At 45.4% G+C, this 26,423-nt stretch overlaps 1 protein-coding gene across 1 annotated transcript in view; it reads left to right on the forward strand.

Annotated features, from left to right (window-relative positions):
• Nucleotides 1-13,545: 13,545 nt before the first annotated feature.
• Nucleotides 13,546-26,423, forward strand: part of grin3a (glutamate receptor, ionotropic, N-methyl-D-aspartate 3A) — a 54,293-nt gene continuing 41,415 nt past the window's right edge. The window contains exons 1-3 of the mRNA XM_008278057.1: nucleotides 13,546-14,295; nucleotides 22,687-22,948; nucleotides 23,054-23,441. Coding sequence (XP_008276279.1) covers nucleotides 13,546-14,295; nucleotides 22,687-22,948; nucleotides 23,054-23,441 — 1,400 coding nt within the window. The remainder of the gene's footprint in view (nucleotides 14,296-22,686; nucleotides 22,949-23,053; nucleotides 23,442-26,423) is intronic.

The following is a 26,423-nucleotide window of genomic DNA, read 5'->3' on the forward strand; positions in this document are numbered from 1 at the left end:
CTCCTATTTCTGCAGGGCTCACTGTGGACTTCATTCTGCATTTGTTCCAGTTGCTCCCTCAGCCCCCCTGGTCCTTCTCAATCTGCTCATGTTGCGTCTCCCTGATGTTGCTGTCTGCAGGGATCGCCCCGTCTCCCTCATCTGATGCCTGTCAACCACCACCATGTCTGCTCGGTTCACCAGCTGCTGCTTGTCCAGCTGGAAGCTGAAGACCCGCCGGCTTTTAGCTCCAATGTTCTGAACCGCTGTCAGTGTTTCTGATGAACTTCTTACTCAACACAGATGTTCCTGTGCACTTTACCCAGCCCTGCATCTTGGAGTTGACTGCATCATCTAGAATCTTGCACTCGGCTCCTGTGACCGTCTCGAGGGCGTCTTTGCACAATTTGCACCTTTGTGGTGTCTGCTGTGGTGAAGCCCTGCATCTATGGCTCATGCTTAGGGCCTGTTCTTGTGCTGCCTTTATCCTGTCCTTCAGACCGGCCTTCTCTACCCTCTGGTTGGAGTTCTTCATGTCAGCCTCTTTCTCTACCTGCCAGTGATACATCCCATAGAGGGGTCTGGACGTCCACTACATTTACTCCTCATCACCGTCTGTCTTCTGCTGCCTCCAGCACTTATTTAGCAGTTCATCCATCTTCCTGATGTACTCCTTGTTTTATCCTCACTCTTCTTTTTTTATCTTATTGCGTGCCGAGTCAGGACGCCCTGCTTCATCTATTCACTGTGAGGAGTGTCCATGTTGTCACTGAGACACCCAGCGGTCCTTCTGGTAACTCTGGTAACCTTTTAATGATCATCTGTTCTGTCTTCACCATCATTTAGTCACACTTATCCAGTGCGAATGACATTCCAGTGACCTTGCTGTGGATCCTGGGGAGGTGGAGCGCTGAATCAATGTTCACTCCGAGCTGATGCCGTCCATATAAAGGAGGCAGCAGATAGTGAATCCTCCTCAGAGTCTGTGCTCAGAACTATTCTTTGTGATTATATAACCGACGGGCTTGTCTGAATATGTGACAAATATGGGCTTCTTTAAATATCAGAGAACAGTATTAATAAAAAGAAACAACAGGAGTTCATAATGACACTGTAATCTTCCCCAAACATGACGGAGGTGCAGCAGCGCCTCAGCCCGGCTCCGTGTTTGAGCAATAATGATCAGCCATCTGTGCTTCTCCTAAAATACAGAAATGCTGCAGCCACTGTCAGCTTCAAGCCTCAACCTGCTTAAAATCTCCTGTGTCATCCCCTCCACAGATCCCCTCCTTTGGCAGCATTATGAAGGGATTGAAACCTACATATCTCCGGGCCATGATCCAGCCCTATGCCCGTATACCTCGCTGCCATAATCTACCAAACCCATCAGACGCTTTTCTGACACCTCTGTTCAGACACCGCTCTCCATACTGACCTGCCAGTGGCGCGCTGACCTTCCCACATTTGTCAAAGGAGCTCCAGAAACACTTCTGAGACACAGAAATCCTATTTTTTTAAAGAATTATCTCAGAATAATTCATGTGACCCTCTCTGCTTTCACCTTATCCTCAGAAAATCTGTCCCATTACCACCCAGCCTGAGTATTTTTTCACATTCCTTCACTTGGTACCAGAAGAACGCCAGAACCGTACGCAACAGCGATGAACCAATCAGCACTATTCATCTTCATTTGCAGAGCACACACAGGAAAACTCCACCAGCAGGAGGAGGACACTTGATGATTAAACAAATAAACTTCAACAGATATTCAGCAGCATTAAATATGACCCAAAGCACAGACCTAATCAAGTTTAGCTTACATTGAACACAAACAGAAGTTTCCTCTATTGGCTGTCCTGAGCAGCTCCGTCATGACAAGCCATCCATCACCTCCCACAGAGGGCAGCATCTCTGGGGTTCTCCATCCCATAATTTCTCTCTACTTGCACCAACTTCGCAAAGCAATTTGTGTACATACTGTTTTCTTTATTAAATGATTTCCAGTCCTGCATCCCGCCGGGAGCAACATGTAGAAACACTGAAGCACTGAGAGCTTTTTACACATCAGTGCAGGTAAATGAGAAACTTCTTCTCTGGCAGTTGTCCAGCACGACAAAACCAGAAAAAAACATTTCTACAAGCCAGAGATTAATATCCGTGCAGCGGTTCCCCACACAGACATTATCTCTGACAGTTTTAAGATGACTCACTCCTGTGACGGTCCTCTCCACCTTCAGCGCTGATTTCGTGTCTTTCTGGCTCTTTGTTAAAACTTTAGCTGTTTTATGAGAGTGACTGAAATGTTGATCGTTCTTTGACCTCAAAAAAAAAACACGCTGGTCTCTGTTAATGTCTATAATCTGTTTCTGGATGAGGATGAGATGTTATCACCGGATAACGTGGGCGCAAACTATCAGCAGCTTTTGCTTCCTTTGAGTCTAGAAAGTCGGGTTTTAAACTCTCTCCTGCAGAACGGTGTCATGTAGCCCTCAAAGATATGAAAGATGATTTCTCGGGTGTGGCACACGACGTTCGGTGTCAGTACCAGTTGTTCCATTTTCCATGTGGAGCTCTGCCTCCTTCGTGGCGACGTGGTCATGATTGGCTTGAAGCGAACGTCAGCGTGAGATTAGCATCGCGGGGATGACGGCGTCTGCTCTGTGTCAATATTAGCGTTCTCTTGTCTCCGTCAGTGTCATCCGCCGGATAAATGAAAATGCACATGAGCTGGTGTAATATGCATCTCGCTGGGACGAGTGAGAGGTATTGATTAAGCATTGCTGATGTTTGCAGAAGCAATTACCTAACGCAGTATGGATCACGGCGTGGCGTTTTCAGATGAGACTGCAGATCTGAGATGCTTTTACTTGAGTCAAGCAAAAAGAGATTTTCAAGTTGATAAAATTGCAGAAGGACGGCCGGAGGACAGAAAACGTGCATCATCCGTTACCGCAGTGACGATTGTCTTCTCTTTGGATTCTGAGCAGCTCGACGTAATACAGACGCCACAAAAACATTTTTTCATAGATGAATGTTTAAAATTTAGAACACAGCCACAGATGCAAACCAAAACAGAAGAATGATAGGAGGCAGTGGTAAAACCCTCACCATGGCTCTCTTTATTATAAACAGATTGAGACTCTACATCTACTCACAGACAGCTATAAGTCAGATAGACTATTTGCTCATTACTTTTAAACACTCTTTTCACTATTTTTTACAGAACCAGAAGGCCTCCCCATGGAAGTATTGAAGCGCTAACCCTTCTTGTTGCTACAAACTGCCACAGAAATGGCCCTAATAATGTAATATTTAACCTTTTGTCCGTTATATCTACACGTTGTCCACGTGTGAGGCGGCAGAAATGGCAAAACTGTGGGGCAGGGGCAAGAAATGGGTCACAGCAAACTGCCCAGCCCTGGACTTGATTCTGCTTTAAGAGATAATCTTTGACTCCACTCAGACTCTCCAACATCCCTGCAGTGTAAATGGAAGCAAGGAAATGAATCACTGGGCTCGTTTTTTTTTTTTTTTCCCTCCTCACCCCGATCCAGCGCTTTGCCTCTGCACCAGTCAGAGATGTATAAAGCGCCTCTTATCATCATCAAATCAAAGGGCTGTAAACCGCTTCCTACCGTCTTTTAACTTCCCTCAAACTTCTGCCTCATTAGAGGAGACGCCGACGTGACGGATAGCGCCGTGAGAACGCGCCACGCCTACATGCTGTTTGCTGTTCCTGCTGAATGTCACGATTCTGAACTTTTAATCACGTCTGGAGAAAACTCAGACACAGAATATTCATTTCAAAATACAGTGAACTGTACAACATTTGACAAATTATGTCAAAGCTATTGTGGACAAAAACTTCACATTGCTGCATCTCTCAAGTTTTTTTGTTGTTGTTGTTGCGGTTTGTTTTACAGGACTTTCAGAATCCGTTTCTAATTATTTCGCTGTAGAATCTCCCTCTTTGTGTGTCTTCGCTCCCTCGGCTCGCTGCTTTTTTGTTCGTTTCACTAAAGGTCGGTCTCTGAAACACAGAGATGAAAACGGGGAGCGGAGAAAAGGTGGAGGCAGCACAAAATCAGGGAGGGGAGGGAAGAGGCGAAACAAAGGCAGGGCAGAGGAAGTAGCACAACAGCCCTCCGTCTGCATGGCACCATCACGTCCTTGGGGTGGCCAGCAGAAAACAACGGCATTGTTCTCCTCTGCCGAATCTGGGTTTTGAAATCTGGGACGGCGGTCCAAAGGGGAGCTGACAGAGTCTGTCTGTGAGATAAAAAAGAGCTTTGGAGCGAAGGGCTGTAGCAGTTTAATGATGATTAGAGAGCAACAAAATGGTTTGGATAAAAAAAAACTAAATCTGCCCACCTCTACTTTTAATGATATTTCCATGTTTTGTTTTTCCCAAACTCTTTTTTTATCCCTCCGTATGTTCTTCCTGTCCACGCCTTCATGTCGTGTTCAGTCTGCAACACAAACAGCAGTGAAGCCCAACGATGACTCACCGCAAACTCTCAAACTTATTTTCCAAAACTGGATCCAAATCATCTCAATACGTCATTATACATAAAAAAAAGTGTTTTTATTCTTGTCCCTGATCTTCTTTTGATTCCACTTAAATCACTACTTCTGCACAGAACCACTGATTCACTTCTGCACTGTGCTGTAAATAAGTTCTAGGATTTAGAGTTGTGGTCGACACGTTGACCTCGACTGGATCATTGAAACCTTTCCACCTCCAAACAAAGTCCTTTTGTTTTTCTGTGAAGAGGAAAAATGAGATAACTGTGGATGCAAAGGACACAAACACTCCCATCATTTTCCTTCTCTTTCACCATGACGTGCATAACAAGTTATCAGCATTTACATGATTCGCCGCTCAGAAAATAGCTTTAATTCATTTATTCATGAAAGACGCCGTGTATGTTAAACACTCTCTACAGAAGTCTTTTGTGTCTTTCACGATGAGTAAAAATCATCTGTCATCTCTTTATCAGTAAATGTTGAGCATGCATTGATCAGTCAATAAGAATGAATGAATAAGGAATAAAATAATGCGATTTAAGTTGAAGTGCTGCCGTTTGAAAACCTGATACGCTGCTTTAGAATGAAAACAGAAGAATAAGTGAGTGAAAGCTGGATGTCTGTAGGTGTGGATGCTTGACCTTGATGGAGCGCTGCTGGGTGGATACAACACAGAGACACGTCGGTCCGTTCTGCTTTTTGTTCTCTCCTTTTTATTCTGGTTTGTTGGTTGTTCGTGGATCTAAACCTTGAAACGGAGCCATTGTTCCAAATGGAGTCCTGACCATGAGATTGTTAAACATGCTTTTGAAGTTCTTTAGGCTCCGTTCTTATATAAATTCACTTTAGATCGTGTAATTATGCTACATTAAAGTGTCAAGCCTCCGCTTTAAGTTTAAATCAGTTTACATCAACACTGAAAGCTCCGTGTGGGCGGTATAGACTTCTAAGACGGCGCGTCCAAATTGCACGGCTTCAGCAGTAATTGAACGCTGCTAAATGATTCTTGTGGCGTTTCAGCGTTAATTTGTGCACAAAAACTCACACATCTGATGGAGAGCTGAGAGCTTCCTTTTAGACTTGAGCGTCTGTCATTAGGACGAGATGAGAGGCCGAGCAGGCAAATGATAAAGTGAAGCTCAAAAACACAAATAGCTATTAGAAAAACAACACAAGTAGACAAAATGAACAGCTGGGTGGCTTCTTAACAAACAGGAGCACAAAGTAAAAGTGGAAAACCTCAAACAAATGTGATCAACTGAGGAACACGAGTCCTGTGGATGAGAGAAAATCATCTACATGGTGAAAGTCCAGAATCCTCCTGGAGATGTGAGCGCACCTCGTCAACAAGCAAGAGGAGAATAAAATCAGAGGATTCAAAGCGAGACACAAGCATACAAAGTGTGTCAAGCTCAGATCACCGACTACAAACTGCTGACAAATGCAGGAGGCAGTAGGTACCGTACTGCACATGCAGTGTTTAGCTGCCTTGTTTTGCAGTGTGTTAGGACGGCTTCTAATTTTGAAAAGCAGAAGTAAGCAACAGTGATGCTAATGCTTTCAAAGTCACAGCCAAATTAAAAACACGCATGTTGATCATTTTCCCAAAGACGTACATTTGGAAGCACCGGAGTCGCCAGCATTCGGTCACACAGCTGTTATGAATGCCTGCATTACAGAGTGTTGCATTCTGGGAGAGACACAGTAGACGAGGTAGACCGGGCGTCCAGAACAGAGATGTTTTTTTCCAAGCAGTATGATGTTCGGGTATCTTGCAGTGCAGATTTTTCTTTCTTTTTGCTACATGTGATGTTTTGGCCAAACCCGTGCCCACTGCTCGCCAGTTTCTAGCTCAGCCACATAAACATAAACCAGTAGGGTTCTGGCACAAAGCACGATGGCGTCATGAAGTGAAAAAAAACTGATGATGAAGGGGGAACGTGTGGGGAAAGGAAGAGCCCGTGAGCCAAACCGCACCCCCTCATCTGTCAAACATGGCGGCGGTATTATGATTCAGGCTGCTGCCATGGAAACGGCACGCTGGCATGTGTCGATGGTTTAAGGAAGCAAAGGGATGAATGCAGCCAAGAGCACCGAACCGGGCTGGACCAGATTCAGCAGGACAGTAGTTCTAGACAGACACCAGAGAACTTCTTACAGTGAAGAGGTTGAATATCCTTGATTGAATCTCAGCCTGACGTTTATTCCAGACAGAACACACTGAAGGCAGAGGAAGCCCACGACCAGCAGGCCTGAGAGTCTCTCCAGGGAAGACACAGGACCTGGTCTAGTCTCCGGGTTGGAGGCTTCAGGCAGGCATTACTCTAAAGTACTTTCCACAAACAATTAGACACGATGATTTTGTTTGACTTCATGCTTCTGTTCAGTCAGAGTTTGGGCTCTGTGTAGCGCTACGTTTCCCACTCACTTCTTTTTTTACATTGATGTGATCATATTCAAATTAAGCCGAGACTTAAGCTGTTTCCACCATGGAGGTCCTGCGTGAGCGTTCGGCGAGGAGGCCGTCCCTCCCGCTATGACTAACACGGATGGAGCATTCGTTGTGGCGAATTTGGTGGAGATGCAGCTGAGAATTTCAGAAGAGGTTCAGTGACATCAGTGTTCACTGAGTCATTGTTGAAAGGCTGCTTTTTATGTTCTCATTTACAGTTTTTATCAGGTGCAGGTTGGAAATATCAACTTTTATCAAAACTCCCTCTGATGTAAGAATAAGGAGACTCCCAGATGTTTGTTATCAGTGGTCCCGGGTCTCTGGGGTTAATGTGCTATCCTTTATTTTATTTCAGATTGAATACAGAAACGCTGGATGAAGACCAGAGAAGCTGTCTAAATATGTACAGTGTGAAGTGAGAGTCTGATTTCTACTGAATGTGCTTCATTAGACGTCGCATGCCCAAACATAATTATGGACATTTTGGCAAACAACACAAGTTTAGTTCAGCTTCCTAACACCAAGCGACTCGCTCTGCTAAATGACTTCATTTGAGTGTTTGCGTGCGATGAATTGAAGCCAGTTGAAAAAATCCAAATTCCCGCAAACAATAAGCACAGATGATGAGCGAGAAAAGGAAGCAAAAAGTCACTTTAAAAAGTTCAGGCGACGCTCTGGAGCTGTGACAGCAGAGTGATGAGAGGATTAAATAATTAAAATGAAGGTTTTGTTCACGCTGTCTCGACTGAATCAAGGCTTCCACGCAGACCAAGGTAACACAAACAGTCAGACGCCGAGGGGAGATGCTTGTTTTACGGCCCGGCGGCTCAGACACCTCGTCTGAACACTAATCATGATCTACTCGTACCGCAGTCCTCATCCCAGACATTTTTCTCAAAAAGTAATAAAGAAATCAGGTCATTTAACCTCCAAACATACACTTTGGTTTTTGCTTTTCCCTTCAGTAACTTAAAGATATAAAAGAATATAAAAGAATCAGAGGAGTCAGACATTAACGCTGAGTGATGTGGTGACAGTGGAGGGCTGGGAGGTGACCAGATATATAATACATACAGTACACTGAAGGTTATTAAAGTCGCCTTGTTTCTCACTAGCTTACAGTGTTTGCTAGTTCCAGCTTTAATCAAATATACATGATGGTTACACTGAGAGATAACAAGCTTTGTCTGCGGTGCCACCTTCCCCCTTCCATCACTGATTTATGTTTTTTGCATTCGGTCCCCAGACTTTGTCTTTTGTGATTCAGACTCAAGGTTCTGTGTTTTGTTTTCTGTTCTTTTATGAGCGTGACATCAAACAGAAATGAGAAGTAAAGTTCACTAACATTCAACCTGACAGGTCTTTTTTGGAAAAAGTCGGAACAAGCACCGGCATTTATTTATGCATTTATTCATTTGGCTTTTGTTTTGTGGGTTTGGAGAAGGTCTGGATGCCAACCGCTCAGAGGGATGTTTCCTGGGCTCAGGCCAGAAAATTAAAAACCTCACACTGACTGGCTGAGGTTTAGACTAATCAGTGCATCTCTCCCATCTTTAAAGTTACTGTGAAATCATGGAGCGTTGTGAAATTTTCATGTGGGAATGTTACCATGTCTGTCCTGTACCTGTACATGTACGTTGATTAATCAGCCTTTCTTATCAATATTTACGTTCTATAGGTTCCTTATTTGAGCTTTTACATCCAATTCATGAGCAGCCTAATGAGCAGAGGACTCACTCGTTACCACCTCTCGTCAATTCTGTTCCATTTCTATTAAATTTTATCCACTTGATGTGCTAAAGAGCCTTGAAGGATCTTGATCCTAAGCTGATTCTGACTTTCTGAAGTTAGCTGCAGACTTCATAACCTTTGACTTCTATTTTTAATCTCGTCCTCTCCAACAATGAGATTCCTAATGAATGTAAATCTGATGAGTGTTTGCTGAATGACGGGGATCTCTCAGGCCCATCTCTGAACTACGTCTTTTAAATGAAGTCCTTGAAAATTCTGTTAAAGCTTAAAGAGGATGCAAATGGCTTTCTATCACAGCATCAGTCAGGCTTCAGAAAACAACACGCCATAATGAATATGTGATTAAAGTGCTGAATGCATTATCAGGGGACTAAACAGCCGTAATCACTGTGCAGTTCTTTGTATTGATCTGACGAAGGCTTTTGACACAGCTGACCATGTCACCTTGGTCGATACGGTCTACGATACTGCCTCATGTGGGAATCCTGTAAGTGGACTTTCAAACTACTTCTCAGCTAGAACTGGATGAGTCCACTTTGCTGGTTCTTCTTCCTTCCTCCCTGCATCAGAAGGCGTAACAAACTAGATCCACTTCTCTTTATGTGTGAATAACATTTGTGATGATTCAGCAAACGTCATGTTCGATTCTATGCAGACAACACAGTGATCTATCGGTCTGCTTTTGACATTGTTCAGGCCTATTTAACTCAACATAAGCTGGTGTTTAATGTATGTTTGTGCGATGTTCAGAGTAGCAGAGACCTCAGATTTCATGAGATGTTGAAATGATGACAACAGATCAGTATTTAGATATTATTACTGATCAGAATTTATCATCTAAAGTACACATTAAAAACCTTGCTTCTAAGCTGAAACTAAATTTTTATTATTATTATTATTGTTATTGTTAAGAATTAAAACCCTTTTCTACCTTCAGGCAAGGAAACTCCTGATTTCAGCATTCTTTAAAGCTTTATTAGATGAACCGATCTGCTTTGTGCACACACCGTAGAAGCATCTGAAGAAGCAGGATGCTGCAGATCACGCTCACTGCTCCACACATGCTGCAGCTAGGTGGCTATCTCTGCATGTCTGCACACTATCACACTAGTTGGCTTTAACATATGCACACATAAGCCTCGCTCTGGGTTTGTTCCTCCTTATCTCTCTACACATGTGTAGAAGCAAAATCAATACAGTCTGCTCTCTCAAAATATCCCACAAACCCTTTGTCCTCAGATTCAGAGCTGATTTAGGCACAACAGCATTTCAATGCCCCTTTAGCCTCAAGAGGGCCCTGAAAGTGTCAGTGCTGGTTACCGAGGACGACGTTAAGTAAAAATTAAAGTATCAAGAAAATGTGTACTCTCTGTCGGTGTGATTGCTCCTAAATTTAACTCATTTCTGATATTGTGCCTGGTCTCTAATCCGTCGTCCCTTATGGATGTTGTGTTCACCCTCTGGTATTTGTAGGTATTAGTTATGTTTGTTGTTGCTGCTCTTTTGGCCTGGTTGCCCTTTAATCAGCAGCTTGTCAATCAATCAATCAATGAAGCGCCATGCCGTCCAGCGTAGACAATCACTTCTCTCCGTCTAATCCGATCTTTTGCATTCTGAACTGTTCCAGGTGCAGCCATGATGTCCGTCCGTCTGCCTCGTCCTCTCTCCCATTAATGGTTCCTGTTGTGATAACATATTCCAGGGTCTTGTACCTGGTTAGACAATGGAAATATGAATGATTTGTTTTTTAAAGTTTACTCTAATTCTTAAAGTGCAGATATTTTACACAACTGTTTTCTTCGTTAGCCCGTCTGTTCTTCAGATGCCATTTGGGACCTTGCAAAGAATTCAGCGACCTCTATTTCTTCATGTAAATCAGTGAATCTGTATGCATGGAAGGATTTTGTGTCCGTCGTCTGTTTTCATGTCTCATGCCAGTGAGATCAGGTGTGTGTCCAACAGCTTCTGTCACCTTCATGTTTTATTTTATTATTATTATTTAATTGTTTAGGTTTCTTCTGCTCATATTGTTGTTACTGGACGGAGAGCTGAACCATGGAGGGATCTGGGTGGCAGCAAAGTCTGCAGCAGCACCAAACAGCGAGCAGCCCGGCAGAGACGCAGACAGACAGACAGACAGACAGACAGACAGACAGACAGACGGTTGCACAATGATGCTGACGGAGCAAAAAAAAAAAGAAGAGACAGACAGATGGGCAGATCGACAGGCAGGTAGACGGGTGTCAGCAAATCAGACAACCAAAGCAGATGCAGGAACGTGGATGAATATTCAAACAGACAGAGGTCAGACAGATATTCGCACAGGTACAAGAGACAGGGCGGATTTATAGACGTGCCAACTGGGTAAAGGGACAGGTACGAGAAATCAGATGAGCTTGCAGACAGAAAGACTTTAGGACGGCCAGGTACAAAGAGAGAGAGACAAGAGGTTACGTAAAGAAACGGAAAGTAGACAGACAGAGCTGCTGCCAGGAGGGAAAAATAAAAAGTTAGAGGCTTAGTAAAGCTTATTTTTTAGGTTGGTCAGGAGCTCATTAGCTATTATGTGACATAATTAAATGATCATACATGTTGTCATGCACAGGATCGTCTGTAATTGGAAGGTAAACAACTTAAAAGAAATCCATTCAGAATTTCAACAAGTTGGCAGCTTGTGATGCTGAACCTACATTAACACATGAGTCACACTTTACTTACTATAGTCATTGCAATTGTATGTTTTGTTATAAATTTACTGAAGCTGTGGGGAAACAAAAGGAGTGCTTGGCAATAAGATCCACTGACATGAAAGTGCGACTGTCATCTGGCCAAAAGTGTCCTCAAAAGCCTTCTAATTAATACACTGTGATTGTAATTCCCAGCAGTCTGGCTTCTCCTCCCTTTATCTGGATCTCCAACAACCCTCCCACATGTGTGTCCATACAGTCCCTACAAACACGAGTCTCCTCCAGAGAGCAGTACGAGCGAGTTTTCCTCCACTGAGCTTAATTCAAATGGCAGAGGTAATCTTCAACATTTGTGTGATTGAACTGTCTTTTCATCAAGAGCTGGAATTAGAATTAACACTCTGACTCTGAAGCCTTTTTGAAAGCCTTCTGCAGCATATGACGGGCCTGATATCCAACACAGAGCAAAAAAAAAAGAAAGCAGAAGGAATTGCTTTCATTCTTTTGGTGCAATGAAGACTCTTGAGCACAATCTCACCTTGAATATATCTCTAAATGCAATTTTCTTTCCCCTTTTTTTTCTCCCCTCTCTGTTTTTGGTTTCTTCGATAAAATATCTCGTTTTGCTGATACCCTTGATTCCTTAAAGAGGCTGCAGCTCCTCTCTCTCTCTCTCTCCCTGCCTCCCCCTTCCTCACCTTCCTCTCCTCCCATCACTCCCCTCTTATCCATCTTCCTTCACCACAGCCTCTGCAGCTCCTCCTGTCCCCCACAGCCACCATCTCCTGCCTCCTCCCCTGTCAAAATCTCCTGACTCTTTTTCTCTCTCTCATTTTTTCTCTCCCTCCTCTACCTTCCCATCCTTTGAGGTCAGCCCTGTATTGGATCGATCAGGGCGCATCGATCTTCTAATATCCCGGTAGGCATGCGTCTCATTCTGAAGCCTGACCATTAGCCAATCATTAATCTACATCAGAACATTAACCAATCATTAATCTGGGTGGCTGTGCGCACTGAGGCTGCTGATTGGCTCAGCTGTGACCTCTGACCTGCGGGTTACCTCAGGAACAAGGATGCACATCAGGGAAGCTTTCGCCCCTTCAGCACCTTTTAATAGTTTCATTATGTGTCTGTAAGCATGACTAAATAAAACAATCTTATTAGGAGCAGGCGGCTGTCTGGTTCTGCGTAAAATTGGCTGAACACACAGACTATCTGCAGCAAAATCTCACAAATATTTCCATAATTGATGTCATTTTTTGGCGCGTTTGGATTGTGAATGCACAACATAACCTACAGGCTTGTAAACAGCAGGCGGGTTTTTTTTGCCCATGTGCTTGTTTATTATGCAACTTCTTTCCCACTGTAAGGTTGGGGGGCGGCTCTGGAGGGGGGTAAAGTGAGGACGGGGTTAAATCTCCTTGGAACGTGTGCAGAAAGACCGCGCTCCCGTGCCGGAGGTCTCGCCAGTACAAGTGTCAGTACAGAGGTGGACTCGAGCCAAGCAGCGCTTGCGCTCTGGAAAGCGTCTACTCTGGTGTTTAACAAGGAGAAAAAAACGTTTTTTAAATCTCAGGAAGAAGAAGAAGTGCTGTTGTCTTGGCCCCCTGCGCTGTGGATGATAATGGGATGATTTCTTTTTTTTTTTGTCCTTCGATGCCATAAAGCCATTTTTTCTCTCCACTGGTGGATTTCACTGTTTTGGAATGTGTGTGATGCGCATTAACCTTTTTTCGACATTTCCTCCTCTGGGCTTGCCTGCACACTCTGCTTCATTTTATTTTTTCTTTTCTCGACCACTGGAATATGTGGAAATTATGTGGACCTGTGTAGCAGCCTAATCAAAAAAAAAAGAGAGGCTTGAATAATGAAAATCTTTTGAGATGAAAAACGGCACTTTTGGGGATCATTTTTCGCTTGTGCGCGGCTCGTGCCTCATTTTGCGCCTCAGCAGCCTGTTGTCCGAGGAGAAACGCACAACTTTACCGCGAGCTGGAGCCGGAGCCGGAGCGGGAGCCGGAGCAGGCGCTGCAGCTGGTCTGACCGCCACGCCAGGGCCACAGGAGCGGGGGGACCAACGGCGCGGCCCCGGTGCTCAGCCGCTGAGTGGGTGGACGGGGCATCCGGCGCAGTTGTGGAGCGGGGAGGATGAAGTCGGTGGTGATGAAGATGATGATGAATGGCCCGGCAGCCCGAGCAGGCAGCGGTGTCTCGCCACCGATATGTCTACTGCTGTGCGCCCTCGTCTTTCTCCCGCCGTGCGCTCTCTCGCACCCGCAGCCGTGCCAGGTGCTGAAACGAATCGGCCACACGGTTCGGTTGGGGGCTCTGCACGTTCAGCCTCGCCTGCTCTCCGCCACTGCTGGCAGCGGTTCTGAGGACTGGGACGCCGAGGGAGCTGTGACAGGGGAGCAACAGCAGCAGCTGGAGTTTAAAACAAGTGCCAGTGCGCCTGGATACGGGAGCCTCAGGACTAGAGCCGCCGCGAATAGTCAGCGGGGCGCGAACAGGAATAAAAGCCAGGCTCGGCACCGGGAGGAGAGCACCGTGAAGGAGAACCGCGTGTTCGCACCCCGAGACTCGGTCCTGCTCGCCGTGGAGGCTCTGAACCGGGCCGGATTGCTGCCCTACAATTTATCTCTGGAGCTCGTCATGGCAGTTGGATCCGCCCTCGGCGAGCTTCCCGCGTTCTCCTTCTCCTCCCCGGGCATCCCCGACAACGAGGACCCGCTGTCCTTCGTGGAGAGCGTGTGTCACACGGTGGTCGTGCAGGGGGTTTCCGCCATGCTCGCCTTTCCGCGGAACCGGGACGAGTTCGTGAAGTTGGAATTCGTGTCAGTTGCGCTTCAGGTGCCGGTGGTGAGCGTCGTGCAGAGGGAGTTCTCGCGCCACAGCCAGGTAAAGGAAAAGTTATTTCCCTGCTACATCTGTTAACTGTTGATTTCACAACTTTGCCAGTTCAGGTGTAAAAGAAAAGCCAAGTTTACAGCACGAGTCCAACAACAACCTCCACGGAGACAAGCAATTCAATTTACTGAAAATAAATTTATTTCTCTTGGGTTGGTGTGGATTTATAGGGCCTAATTCACTAAGTGCCATCAGTGGCCAACATTTGAGGCGGAGGAGAGAGGAGGGGGAGGCACTCCCCCCTGTGGCTCGTGGTCTTTATCCTCTCCTTCCTCCACTAGAATATGTATTTGACATCCTTTCAGACGCAGGACTTCATTTCTGTTCTCGCTCAGCATTGATCTCAGCAGTCTTGGTTAAAAGGCTCCAATGAAGCTTAAGTGGTGACACAATTTGGCGACACAAGCTGCTGTGTTCTCGATTTTGACATAAAGCATGAAATTGGGAAGTCTGAGAGAAGCTTCGATTGCTTCAAACTGAGCCAAGAAGAAAAAAAACAGGCAGGCGGGTTCTGTCCATGGTGCTGACATGCAGGCAGGCTGTCTGTGCAGAGGAGAGCATCTGTCTGCTGCTGTTCTGGAGGAGGTTAGCATGTTTGATGGAGGCCTGTGTGCACCCAGCAGCACATGCCCTGAGGTACACATATATATGCACAAACAAACGCTTTGTTGATTGATGTTCAGAATCCCACTGTGTGTGTGAGGAGAGGCAGAGCTCAGCAGCTCCTGTGTAGTGAAAACACTCTGCAATGAGCCGGTGTGGTGACGTCTGGACAGTTAGGATGAGCTCACACGCTCCAGCAGGTCCCAGGTTACGTGACACCTTTTCCCTTCCAACAAAGAGATAATAACTTTTTATCTATCCCAGTAAATATCAGACACACACCCGATAAACCGACTGGATGCTGTCGGGAAACTCGACCGTGAGGGAGCCTCTGGATCAATCTTAACTCAAATCTCTGACTGCTTCCTGGACAACTGTTGTGTCTGAGAGAGAGGAAAAAAAGAGACCAGTCATGCAGAACCACTATGAGCTGGATAACATTTCTGTCATTTAGCCGCTGCAGAGGTGAAGGAACAGTGAATAACAGAGTGAACCTCACAGAAAATTGGTTTTACAATAGCTTTCTAACTTTTTCCCACTTCTGGCATTCGATTGCCCAATGTCATGTATATAATCCATTATCAGCACCAGCTTGGCACCGAAACACCATTTTACCACAAAATATATTAAATCCTGCGGCTTTTTAATGACCGTTATCCGTTTGCTATCACGGTTTCTTTATCTGTCTCCATTATGGATTTGTGGGGAAGGTTGGGAGGCTGCAGCGGTTTAGTTCATGTGATGAGATGAGAATCAGACTTGGCTGTTAGCAGCAGATCAGCTCTGGTCCTCTTCTTCTTTTTCTTCTTTTTTTTTTTTTAGCTGCAGAATCGACTCTTGCACCAAAAACGCTAATTGAAGATTATCGGTGGAGTTTGCAGCTGGAACGAGACGCGAGAAGAAAATTAGTTAAAAGTGTAAACACTTTAAATTCGGCAGCGGGACGGTTCATCAATAATCACTCTGTGGAGAAAACACCTGGCGAGTGTGTGTGTGTGGGAACAAGTAGACGCACACAAACACACAAAATGATTTAGTGTAACTCGGCACTGTAAACCGGTTTAATTGGGCGACGCTAACGTTGCAGTTGCAGCATAGCAATGAGAGCAGACCAACAAAATGTGTGTTTTGACTTTCTCCACACAACCGTCCTGGGAGGGGCAAAGAGCATCACTGTTGTTTTCCCCCCAACACTGACACACACACACACACACATCCGAAGCCATTAGTTGGACTGAAGGGTTCTGGGATACTTGCCACCTACTGGGCTATAGTAATGTGTCTGTGTGCGTGTTTGTGTGTGTCTGTGTGCGGTAATATCTAATTTCCTGCTCTGTGCACAAGGAAGCATTTCTCTGTAAGGAGCCAGCAGGTGTTTAAAGTCGAATCCGGTTCCTCCAAGTGAAATAACAGGTATAGATGAAGCCGACAAGCCAACGGATAGACGGTGATTGATGGAGGGGCGGGTGGAGAGACGGCAGGACGGACGGACTGACGGGGAAACAGACAGGCGTGCAGACTGAGCAGTGCTCGTGTGAGACGTCTAGAGAAATGGCTTAACTCCCCTCTGACTCAATCTAGTTTCACCAGCAAATCCCAACTGAAGGCTGACAGCAATTTCACCAAAACAGTCTGGTGTGTTTTTTTTTCTTTTTCGAAATGTGAAAACTTTCTGAATGTCTTGAGAGGATCTCGTTAGTGATTTTTTCTCTGACTTTGTTTGACCTTTGACTTCTTTCATCCCACCAAAGTTTACAGTCAGAGTGAAGCAGAGTTCAGATTCGTACAATGAATCACCCAGAAACCTTTGATAATGTGATCGGCCCACAGTTTGTTATGTAAGCGTCGAAAATGATGAGGCTGCATGAGAATACGGAGCTTATGGAGCAAAGGATAAAGTGACCTCTGAGTGGAGGGAACTGGGCTGGGAGTTGGTGGTGAGAGGGGTTCTTTTTTTCTGATAGCACAGAGTTGGGAATTTAGCATATGAAAGACCAGGAACTGAGAAACTCTGGGAGAAAAGGAAACTCTCCAGTAGTTCCTGATATGAGGAGTTAGTTTTTAAGTCTGTCCCATGCTGGGCCGACAACACTCCAGCTTGTGGTAAATTGAGACACAGCGTCTTTGCTGACAGGGTTGGAGCCAACATGTTGCTGCTTAATCCGATTATGCACGAATGTATGCTTTTGCGTTAAATGTGTTGCAGCTATTTCTGTTATGTCAGAAGGTTTATGTATAGGACTATATGTGGGGCATGTGGATTGGCAATGTCATCGATAGAGGCATGAGATGTGCACGTCGGAGCCAGTTTATTTCTGTGTCGAGGTGCACCGGTGGAATCGCAGCTCTGCAAAACTCTTTGCTGATAGGAGTGTTGTACTTGCACATATATCATTAACAGCTGCAATAATGGAACTAGCAGTGTGTGCTAGGACTTCTGCAGGACACAAGCAAGCCATAAATGTATGCTTTCAAACAGCTCCTTCTGCAGACGCCGCCTTACATCTGGGTCATATTGATCGCCGCTAAGCAGAATTTGTCGTTTTCAGACAGAGCACTTTATTTCTGAGCTCCAAATTACTGAAAACCAAAGATCACACTGCAAGAAACACAACAACACTGCTGCTGACAGGCTGAGTCTGAGGGAGCGATCTGCTTTTCTTCCATCCATCACTTAGCCGCTATTCTTTCTTCCTGTGGAGGTTCACGAGGGGCTGGATGTTGGGCGGGACACACCCCGGGCATGTCGCCAGTTCATCGTAGCGCTAACGCAGAGAGACAGACAACAATGCGCTAATACCCACAGCCAATTTAGACGGCGTGTTTTAGGACTGGGAGGGAACCAGAGCACCTGAGGAACATCCACTCAGGCACAAGGCGAACACGCAAACTCACCCAGAAGGTTTAAACCCGGAACTAAAGTCATTCTAATAAAGTCGTCGTTTTCTGACGTCTGAGCTCACGGATGCTTTTTGTCAGGAAGAATTTCACTGTGAAGAAAATAACACAAAAGACACCGAAGGACACACGGCGAGGGTGGAATGTTTTTATCTCACACGCTGATCAATTAATTTGTAGATTGCGCTGATTAGACATCGCAGTAATTACGTCCTCAGCTTTTGTTGGGGATAACAGATGAATGATTGCTGACTGCGGGGGGTATCCGTTGCCTTTTTTATTGTGCCTTCATAAATAACTGTGCCGGCGACGTAAGCAGGTCAGTGGGATGAAAGGGAGCCGAGGCAAGGTCGTCGCAGGATTAAAGAGACTGTAAGGATGTTTTTTTTATTATGAATGGAGGCGCAGTGAGACCCCTGAGGACAGGCAATATCTCCAACATGTGCTTCTTGATAGTTTTCTAAAAAAGAAAACTTCTGCAAACTGGTTTAAAGAAAATAACACAAACTCATTTCTTATTTCACACTTTTCCCGCAAAGAATCATCTAATCAGAGACAAATCAATAACCCAGTCGTTACCGGTTTATTTGATTTGTCCGCCAGCTTCTGATTCCGTCACTTTCTTCTTCTTCTTCTTTATTATTTTGTAGCATCCAGCAAAGAGTTTCGTTGCACAACAAGTCACAGCAAATGTATTTTGGATGTGGAAATCACAGGAGGAAAAATGATTTGTGAGGAGAGAGGCGTGATGAAAGCGAGCGCGGTGACAACAGAGCTGGGATTTCCCGGTGCATCGAAAGCAGCAGATCTCTGTATTTATGTAAGAGAGACGGCAGCCACACTTCCCAGCAGTCGCTTCTTTTTTTCTCTTCCCTCCTCTTTTTATTTACATGAGAAACAAAGCGAGGGTTACAGATTTATGGAGATCACAGTGCACAAGTGCTGCAGTTGAGAATAAATCCTCAAATCCTCCCGGGGGATGAGAGGAGGTGAGGAGAGTCTGATGCCCCGTGGACTGCATTCACATTTCGTAGCCTGATGCGGGACTTCTGAAAGAAAACACGTATTATTGCTTTTGTTGCTACTTTTTTTTGTTGCGGCGTTAATCCCGTCCCAGAAAGCAGATGAATGTGGTGTTATTTGCATGCCTGTTGGGCGGAGTGATTAATGGGATAAATGAAATGAACCAATAGATTTATCTGATGGACTTTTAGTGCAAAGCTGGTGCAAAAGTAGTAAAGTCAATTAAACGGAGCAGCAGAGGGTCTTTGAAGCAGCTGCGTGTGTGTGTGTGTGTGTGTGTGCGTGCATGCAAACAAACCAGGTTGAGTGATTGCCAGGGTGTGTGTTGGTTACAGTATGCCAGGCTCTACTGAAATAGATCTGGCAGCTCATGCAGCCCAGACCGGCCTATTTAATTCCATCTAAAGCATTACAGGGATGACTGTGTCAACTCTGAAACGTATCCGCTCTGATCTCGTGGCCTCATATATTCGTGTAGGTGCAGCTCACCGTATGCGTAGCAGCCTGAGCATCGCGGCACCGAGCGAGTCAGTTCGACCGGTTTTGCCTGTTTCTCCTCCATATTTAACTATATTTATAGCAAATCAACCTTATGTCCAGACCTCCAGAAAACTATTGATTTCAGATCATTACTCTCCACGATGGAGTTACATAACAGTCGGTTAAACAGTGTGCGGTTTGGACGCGATGCAGAACAAACTGAAACAGTCGAATCTGCTCCTTTGTGCAGGTTTTTGGTCACACGATGAAGAAGTTCACTCCGTTCAGCTCTGACCTGTTGTCTGGAAGCTATTGAAGGAAATAATGTGCCTTGTTAGCAGCTAAATGCTCAACTACTGCTTTTCTATTTAGTGCTTTAATGTGCAGTGAGTTTATCGCTGTTACTCCTTAAAAGCTGTGAGCCATAAAACCAGAGCAAAGAGCTAAAAAAAGACTTACAAAAGAAAGTGGGTGAGAATACTGTTGGTTCATTCACTAGAAGGGATCCTGTTCACATCATTTCATCTGCGCTATAAATATAAAACCAGTGACTACGGTGTGGTGCTTTCATTGTAAACTCACTGGTGGTGCATTCAGCTGTTCATTTAGAACTTCAGCAAACGTTTCTCACAGAGCAGACGTCAGCGCACCAACAGAGGAAACTTCTCTCAATGGTTTTGAACATCACGTGAAAATAGTACTATGACCAAAATGTGTAAGAATGTGTTTTGCTGTAGCTTAGCAACTTCAAGCTAATTTAGAGTCTTTATGAGGTGATTTAACCCACTGAAATGGGACCATCTGTGGCCTGAGAGGGGCTGCACAGTGGCACTGTGGTTAGCATCGTCGCCTCACAGCTAGAAGGTCACTGGTTCACGTCCCGGTGAGGACACCCGGGATCTTCCTGCGTGGAGTCTCCATGTTCTCCCCGTGCAGCGTGGGTTCTCTCCGGGTTCTCCGGCTTCCTCCCACAGTCCAGAAACATGCTGAGGTTAATTGGTGATTGTAAATTGTCCGTAGGTGTGAATGTGAGTGTGCTTGGTTGTCTGTCTCTAAGTGTAGCCCTGTGATAGACTGGTTACCTGTCCAGGTGGGATAGGCTCCAGCGCCTTGCCACCCTAGTGAGGATTAAGCGGTGTATAGACGATGGATGGATGGGCTGGAAGGAAGGGAATCAGTCTTAAAATGTACTACTCAGATTGGAAAATTGCCAACTGCAGTGTGAAAGACACCAAATAAGTCCCCAACGGGCCAACAGGTGACCTCACCTTTATGGTCCTTTAGTAGAACATTTAGTTGTTCTCCTCTGAAGCCCATTTAAAATCTCAGGAGGCCCGTTTCCCAATTAGCAATTCCTTTACAAACATGCACTCCATGAGATCCTGTTTATTGATTCAGTCTATTGAACGGCATCAGCGTGTACACTCAGAGCAGGAGGAACAATCGCGACATTTGCCCCGCGTACATCGACCAGCCACAACATTAACACAACATGTAGCCGTAAACCCATCGAGGCAGGAACTCCACAAGGTGTCCTGTGTCATCAGGTACCAAGATGTTAGCAGCAGATCCTTTGAGTCCTGTAAGTTGCCAGATGTGGCTTCAGTGGATCGAACTTGTGCTCGCAGCCCAGAGATACTTAATTGGTTTGAGATCTGGAGGGTTTTGGAGGCCAAGTCAACACCCTGAACTCCTTCTCGTGTTCCTCCAACAGTTTTTGCAGTGAGGTTGTCATGCTGATCAGTGATGCCATGAAGGGGTGTATTCAGTCTGTTCAGGTAGCTGGAACATAAACACCAGGACCAGCATCACGTTGCATCTGCCAGCTTGCCTTCTCCCCACAATGCATTCTGCTGCAATCAACATGATGTGAAAAGAAAAGTGTGATTCATCAGACCAGGCCACCGGCTTCCATGGCTCCGTGTTCCAGCTGATGTGCCCATTGTTGCTGTTTTTGGCGACGGACGGGTGCAAGAAGAGGCACTTTCTGGCTGCACGGCTCTGTATGCAGCAGCCTGCAATGCACTGTGTGTTCTGACACCTCTCTACCGCACCCAGCGCTAACGTTTTCAACTATTTGTGAAGCTCTTCTGTGAAATCGCAAAGCACAGGCCGGCCTTCACTCCTCACATGCATCAGTGAGCCTCGGGAGCCCGTGACACTGTGGCTGGTTCACTGGTTGTCCTTCCTCGTTCTGACCCAGTTGTCTCGCCATCACAGTTTAGCTCTTGTCAAAAGTCACTGAGATCCTCACATTCGTCCTGATTCCAACACGTCTGCTTCAAGACCTGACTGTTCATTTGCTGCCTGATGCGTTCCCTTCCTTCACAGATGCCACCATAATGAGATAATCAGGGGTTTTGTGCTGCACCTATCACTGGTTTTGCTGCTGGGTGTGGATCTGTGATGCTGCTTTTAGACATTTCTTTAAAAAATAGTAAAGCTCAAGGCTTTAGTGCTTTGCTTTGGGCAATTGGTGGATTTCCATCCCAGCGACTTCCTCCACTCTGAGACAGCACACTTCAACATTCAAGGTCCAAGTGGGATTCACACATGGGCGCCCTGCTTCACCCCGTCTGTCCGGGCCTCATCAATCAAATGATGAATTTATGAATCGCAAATCACAGGTGTAAATTAAATTACATGGAACCGAATGTGGAAAAGGGGCTGTTTTGAAATGGATCCCGGTTGTATTTCGTGGAGTTTAGGGGATTGCTAAAAGAAGTGAGTGCACATAAAATAGATATAGTGCATTTCTTATGATGTGAATAATGATATTCATGGGAGCAGGTAAGTGGAGGTTGAAATCCATTATATCCAGCAGACTGTGTTTGTTCTCAAGGAACAAATTGAATTTTAAAATTGGAAGTAATTCTACTGGTGGATTTATTAACCTCTCTTCTTTTTTCTTTCCTTCCTTAATTCTTCTCCTCTTCCTTCTACTACATTTCACCTTCCTGGTGAATCATCCTCTTGTCTCTCTCCAACCTTCTGTCCTCTTGCTTACCGTTGCAACTCACATCTACATCTCTTTATTATCCTTATTTGGCTCTTTCTCACAATATCCTTCATCTGTGAATGTGTCGTCCTTCCCTTCATCTCTCTGAACTCTGTGAAATCCATCTGTCTCTCTCTAACTCTTTGCCCTCCTCCTTCGTCATCCCTTCTATTTTTATTCCCTCCATCTAATTCTGTTTATTTGTTTAACTATCCATCGTCTTTATCTCAACGTCTCTGATTCCACTCGCTCCCCTTCCCGTACTTTTATCTGTTTTCTTTTGCTTTGACTTTCAAACTTCCATTTTTTCTCTCCTGTCCCGTACCATCTGCCCGTCCAACTCCCTTTACACTCATTCTCCTTTTACAAACTCGTCACAGAATCCTCTCCATTTCCAAATCGCGATGCGGACCGTGGAGGCCCCGACGTCCCATCTCCTCTACTCGCTGCTGATGATGAACGGCTGGTGGGACATCAGCGTTCTGCTCTGCCAGGAGTGGAACATCAGCGACTTCCTCTTCCTCATCAAGAACAACACCCGCTTCCACCTGGGAACCCTCGTCAACCTGACGACCACCGCCTCGACCCCGTCGCCTTCATCGACTGCATCATCATCATCATCGTCCTCGGCGGTGGCGTCGGGTGTCCCAGTGGGAGCAGAGGCGTCATCGTCATTGTCTTCGTTAGCCTATTTTCCCCCCGCTGCTTTGTCGTCCTCTTCTACATCCACTACCCCGTCTAAATCAGACCAGCAGCAGGCGCTCATGCGGCAGCTGGAGGCCCTCAGAGAACCTTCATCCACAACGGGAGTGGTGACGTTTGGGTGCGACATCCGTGAGGTGCGGCGTTTGTGGACGCTGGCCAGCCGGATGACGCTCCCGGAGTTTCACTGGGTGTTGGGGGACAGCCAGAACGTGGCTGAGCTGAGAACAGAGGGGTTGCCCCTGGGGCTGCTGGCCCACGGGGTTATGGGATCCCCTTCTCTGGATCACTACGTCCACGACTCACTGGAGCTGGTGGCTCGCGCTGTGGGCAGTGCAGCCCTGGAAAATCCCGCCTTGGCACTCATACCTGGGACTACCAACTGTATGGATGTACAACAGAGCAACGGCAGCTCGGGGGAATACTTGGCAAGGTAGGGAACCTCGCAGACACAAAGTGATTATTTTCAGACACTTTCATGGAATGTCCTCAAACTGTAAAGTAGTGTTTTATAAATAATGTGCTGCAGCATCAGAACAGAACAGCATCATGTAGCACTGGTACAAGAAGACAAACACAGTAAACAGGACGAGGCAACAACAGCAGACATAGACAAGGATAGTTTAGAGGTACTGGTTACGCCTGATTTATCTCATTTTCTGTCAGCGTTGCAGACTTTGGATCACAGGGAGACATTTTGTAGAAGATTTAAACTTCAATGCATTTTCTGCTTTCCAGGAATCTTTTGCTGTGTAGTAACTTCAGTATGTTCTAAAACTTTATTGGCACTTTATTGATAATTACTTTAGTTACAAGGAAATGCTTTGCACTCAAGTCGTGTCTTTATGTGAGTCCTTGAGGCCTCCAGTTCAGGATCTGGTGACTCTGTTGTGCTGCAGGGGGCATTTTCCTCGTGCTGAGCCGACCCATTATGTCCGACAGAATGGCTGGCTGCAGGTCATTATCGTTTCGCTATAGGGGAACAAAAAGCTCTGGCTTGTTTGTGTTTCTTTAAACCAATTAGCTTCGTGTTGGTCAGGGTGAAGTCAAGGATGCTTCGACTGCGTCTCAGCGACATACTGATGGGAGGAAACTGGCTTCTTGGTTTGGAGATGAAAACTTTATCATCCGCCACAAAAACTAACGAAGGACATCCGTCAGCTGTGTGATAAGACTTTAACTGATAAAACAGACAAACATGATTTGATAGTCGGGGCCCAATAGGTGATGCCTGAATACACTTTAGCTGTGGAGGAGCTCTCAGGACTCATTAAATCACAGACGTTGGCAAGCGGTGATCATCGTATGCACTTTGTATGAATCCCCAATCGTCTGTTTAAAAATGTGGATGTTTGCAGGATGGCCTTCAATCTGCTGCTGCCAGTGAATAGTTCAGTAGATTCAGTACAATATAATGCAGACTGGTGCCTGTTGTCTTGGGTTAAGACTCGTTTGACTGTAGGCTTTCCACTTGGTCACTACAAAAACCATGGCTTTCTTTTTATTGGTCATGCTTAGAAAATGAAACTTCCTCCATAACTAGCAGGAAAACATGAAAGGATGTCCGAGTTAGACAGCCAGAGTTACAAAGATATCCTTCACAAATCTTTACAGCCATTCACCAGAAGAATCGAGCAACCCCGCCTTTTTGCACGACGCAAATCTGCAGCACGTTTTAAATGTGTAGGTCGCTGCTCATAGTTTGTTGTTGTTGTTTCCCGTAGTGAGAGTAATTCTGCTGATGTGGTTTGTGGTCACACGTCCCTTCAGAGAGAAATATCACTGCAGTATTAATAAGAAGCTGATCTGCTTTAAAACTTTTTTGTTGTTGTTTCGTTGACACCAAGCATCGGTTTACAGGGTTATGGACTTGGCTCAAAGGCCCCCGTCGTGATTACAGCCACTTCAAAATGAATGAAATTAATATTTCAGAGGATATCTAAAACTGTATGAAGCATCCTGGTCAGTAGAAATACAGAAATATTTTGCTAGATCACCCTAACATGCCACCATAGCGATTTAAGGCTAAAACGTTTGGCTGATGTCGTCGTCATTATTTTATATTTACATATAATTTAAACCTGGGTTGTCTCCATCCAGCAGCTGTAATTCAGGATTAACTTCAGGATTAACTTATCCATCTCCACTTTCCGCTCTGCTGCGTATCTGTCACTCTGCTTCTCCCACATCTTACAGATGTTCGGTCACAGTCCAGCTGTGATGTCAGTGTGGGACTTGCCAACCAGACACATAATTCAAACACACATCTGCAGAGGCGTGTTCCTGCCCGAGCACGCGGCGCATTAGAATGCACGCTGTACACGCTCAGTAACCGCAGCAGTGTGGCAAAATGATATGTGATGAATTGCGTTTAGCAGCAGCGCCGTGATCTGCAGCTGCGCCACTCTGCTGTTGAGATACAAGCGACAAAGGCTGTGTGATCACACACCACTGCAGCACCAGTAGAGTTTGACCTTTCCAACTGAGATTCTCCTCAAAACACCTGAAACAGCAGAATGAACATCCCGGGAAGGTAATTATTGGAACACGGGGAGCTCGGAGGAGCTGGAGGAGACTCTGTTTACTTTTCTTCAGCTCAATAAGGAGGAAAAAAAACAAAGCAAACGTTGGTTTTCTTGATGAACTTGTCAGTGTTTCACATTTAGAACAAAGACCAGTTTGCTAAACAGGACCTTTTGTTTGAAACCTTTCATGGACTGTGTGAAGGCAGCGGATTTACCTCACGAGCTTCAGGTTCCTGTGTGGGACGTCGAATTCAAGCCGTTATATACACGAGGGATTTAAAAAGTCAGTTATATATCTGGCTCAGGGAAATCTGAAGGCTGGAAAAAAGGCAGGGATGTATGTTTGCATGTGTCCAGCACAGATAAAGGAAGGCAGCTTGATTCAGGTTTTGTATAAAGATGTTTGGGTTGTCTGATTGCATTCATGCTCCGGGGATTAATCGGATGTTGACTTATTGTTCTTTTTCCAATTTCCGTGTGTCTCTCTAGGTTAGAGATTGGAGATCAGTTGAGCAGGTTTACCATCATCTACTACCTCTGACTTTTGCTCCACATCCTATGAAATGTATTTATTATTGTGTGCACTGGAACAATCTCATTGGCTTCCTGTTCCTGCTCTGCTCCTCTTTAATCAGATTGTTTAAGCAGAACGGTTCAGCGGTCAGATGAACCACCTGCATGTGTTTTCTGGTTTCTAACATCACCAGATGATTCCTGTGGATTGTAAACGCAGCACCACCCAAGGACAGTTGCTTTAAAGTTTTCTTATGAGTTCCCAAGAAGCTGAGCAGCATTCATTTCATCTCATTTCATTAATATTTACACTGCTGCTCATAAAGTTGGAATAAAATATTATTTTTAGCTCTTCTCATGGAGTGATTGTGACAGTG

This window comes from Stegastes partitus, unplaced genomic scaffold (genome assembly GCF_000690725.1).
Source record: "Stegastes partitus isolate 25-593 unplaced genomic scaffold, Stegastes_partitus-1.0.2 Scaffold114, whole genome shotgun sequence".
Classification (NCBI taxonomy): Eukaryota; Metazoa; Chordata; class Actinopteri; family Pomacentridae; genus Stegastes; species Stegastes partitus.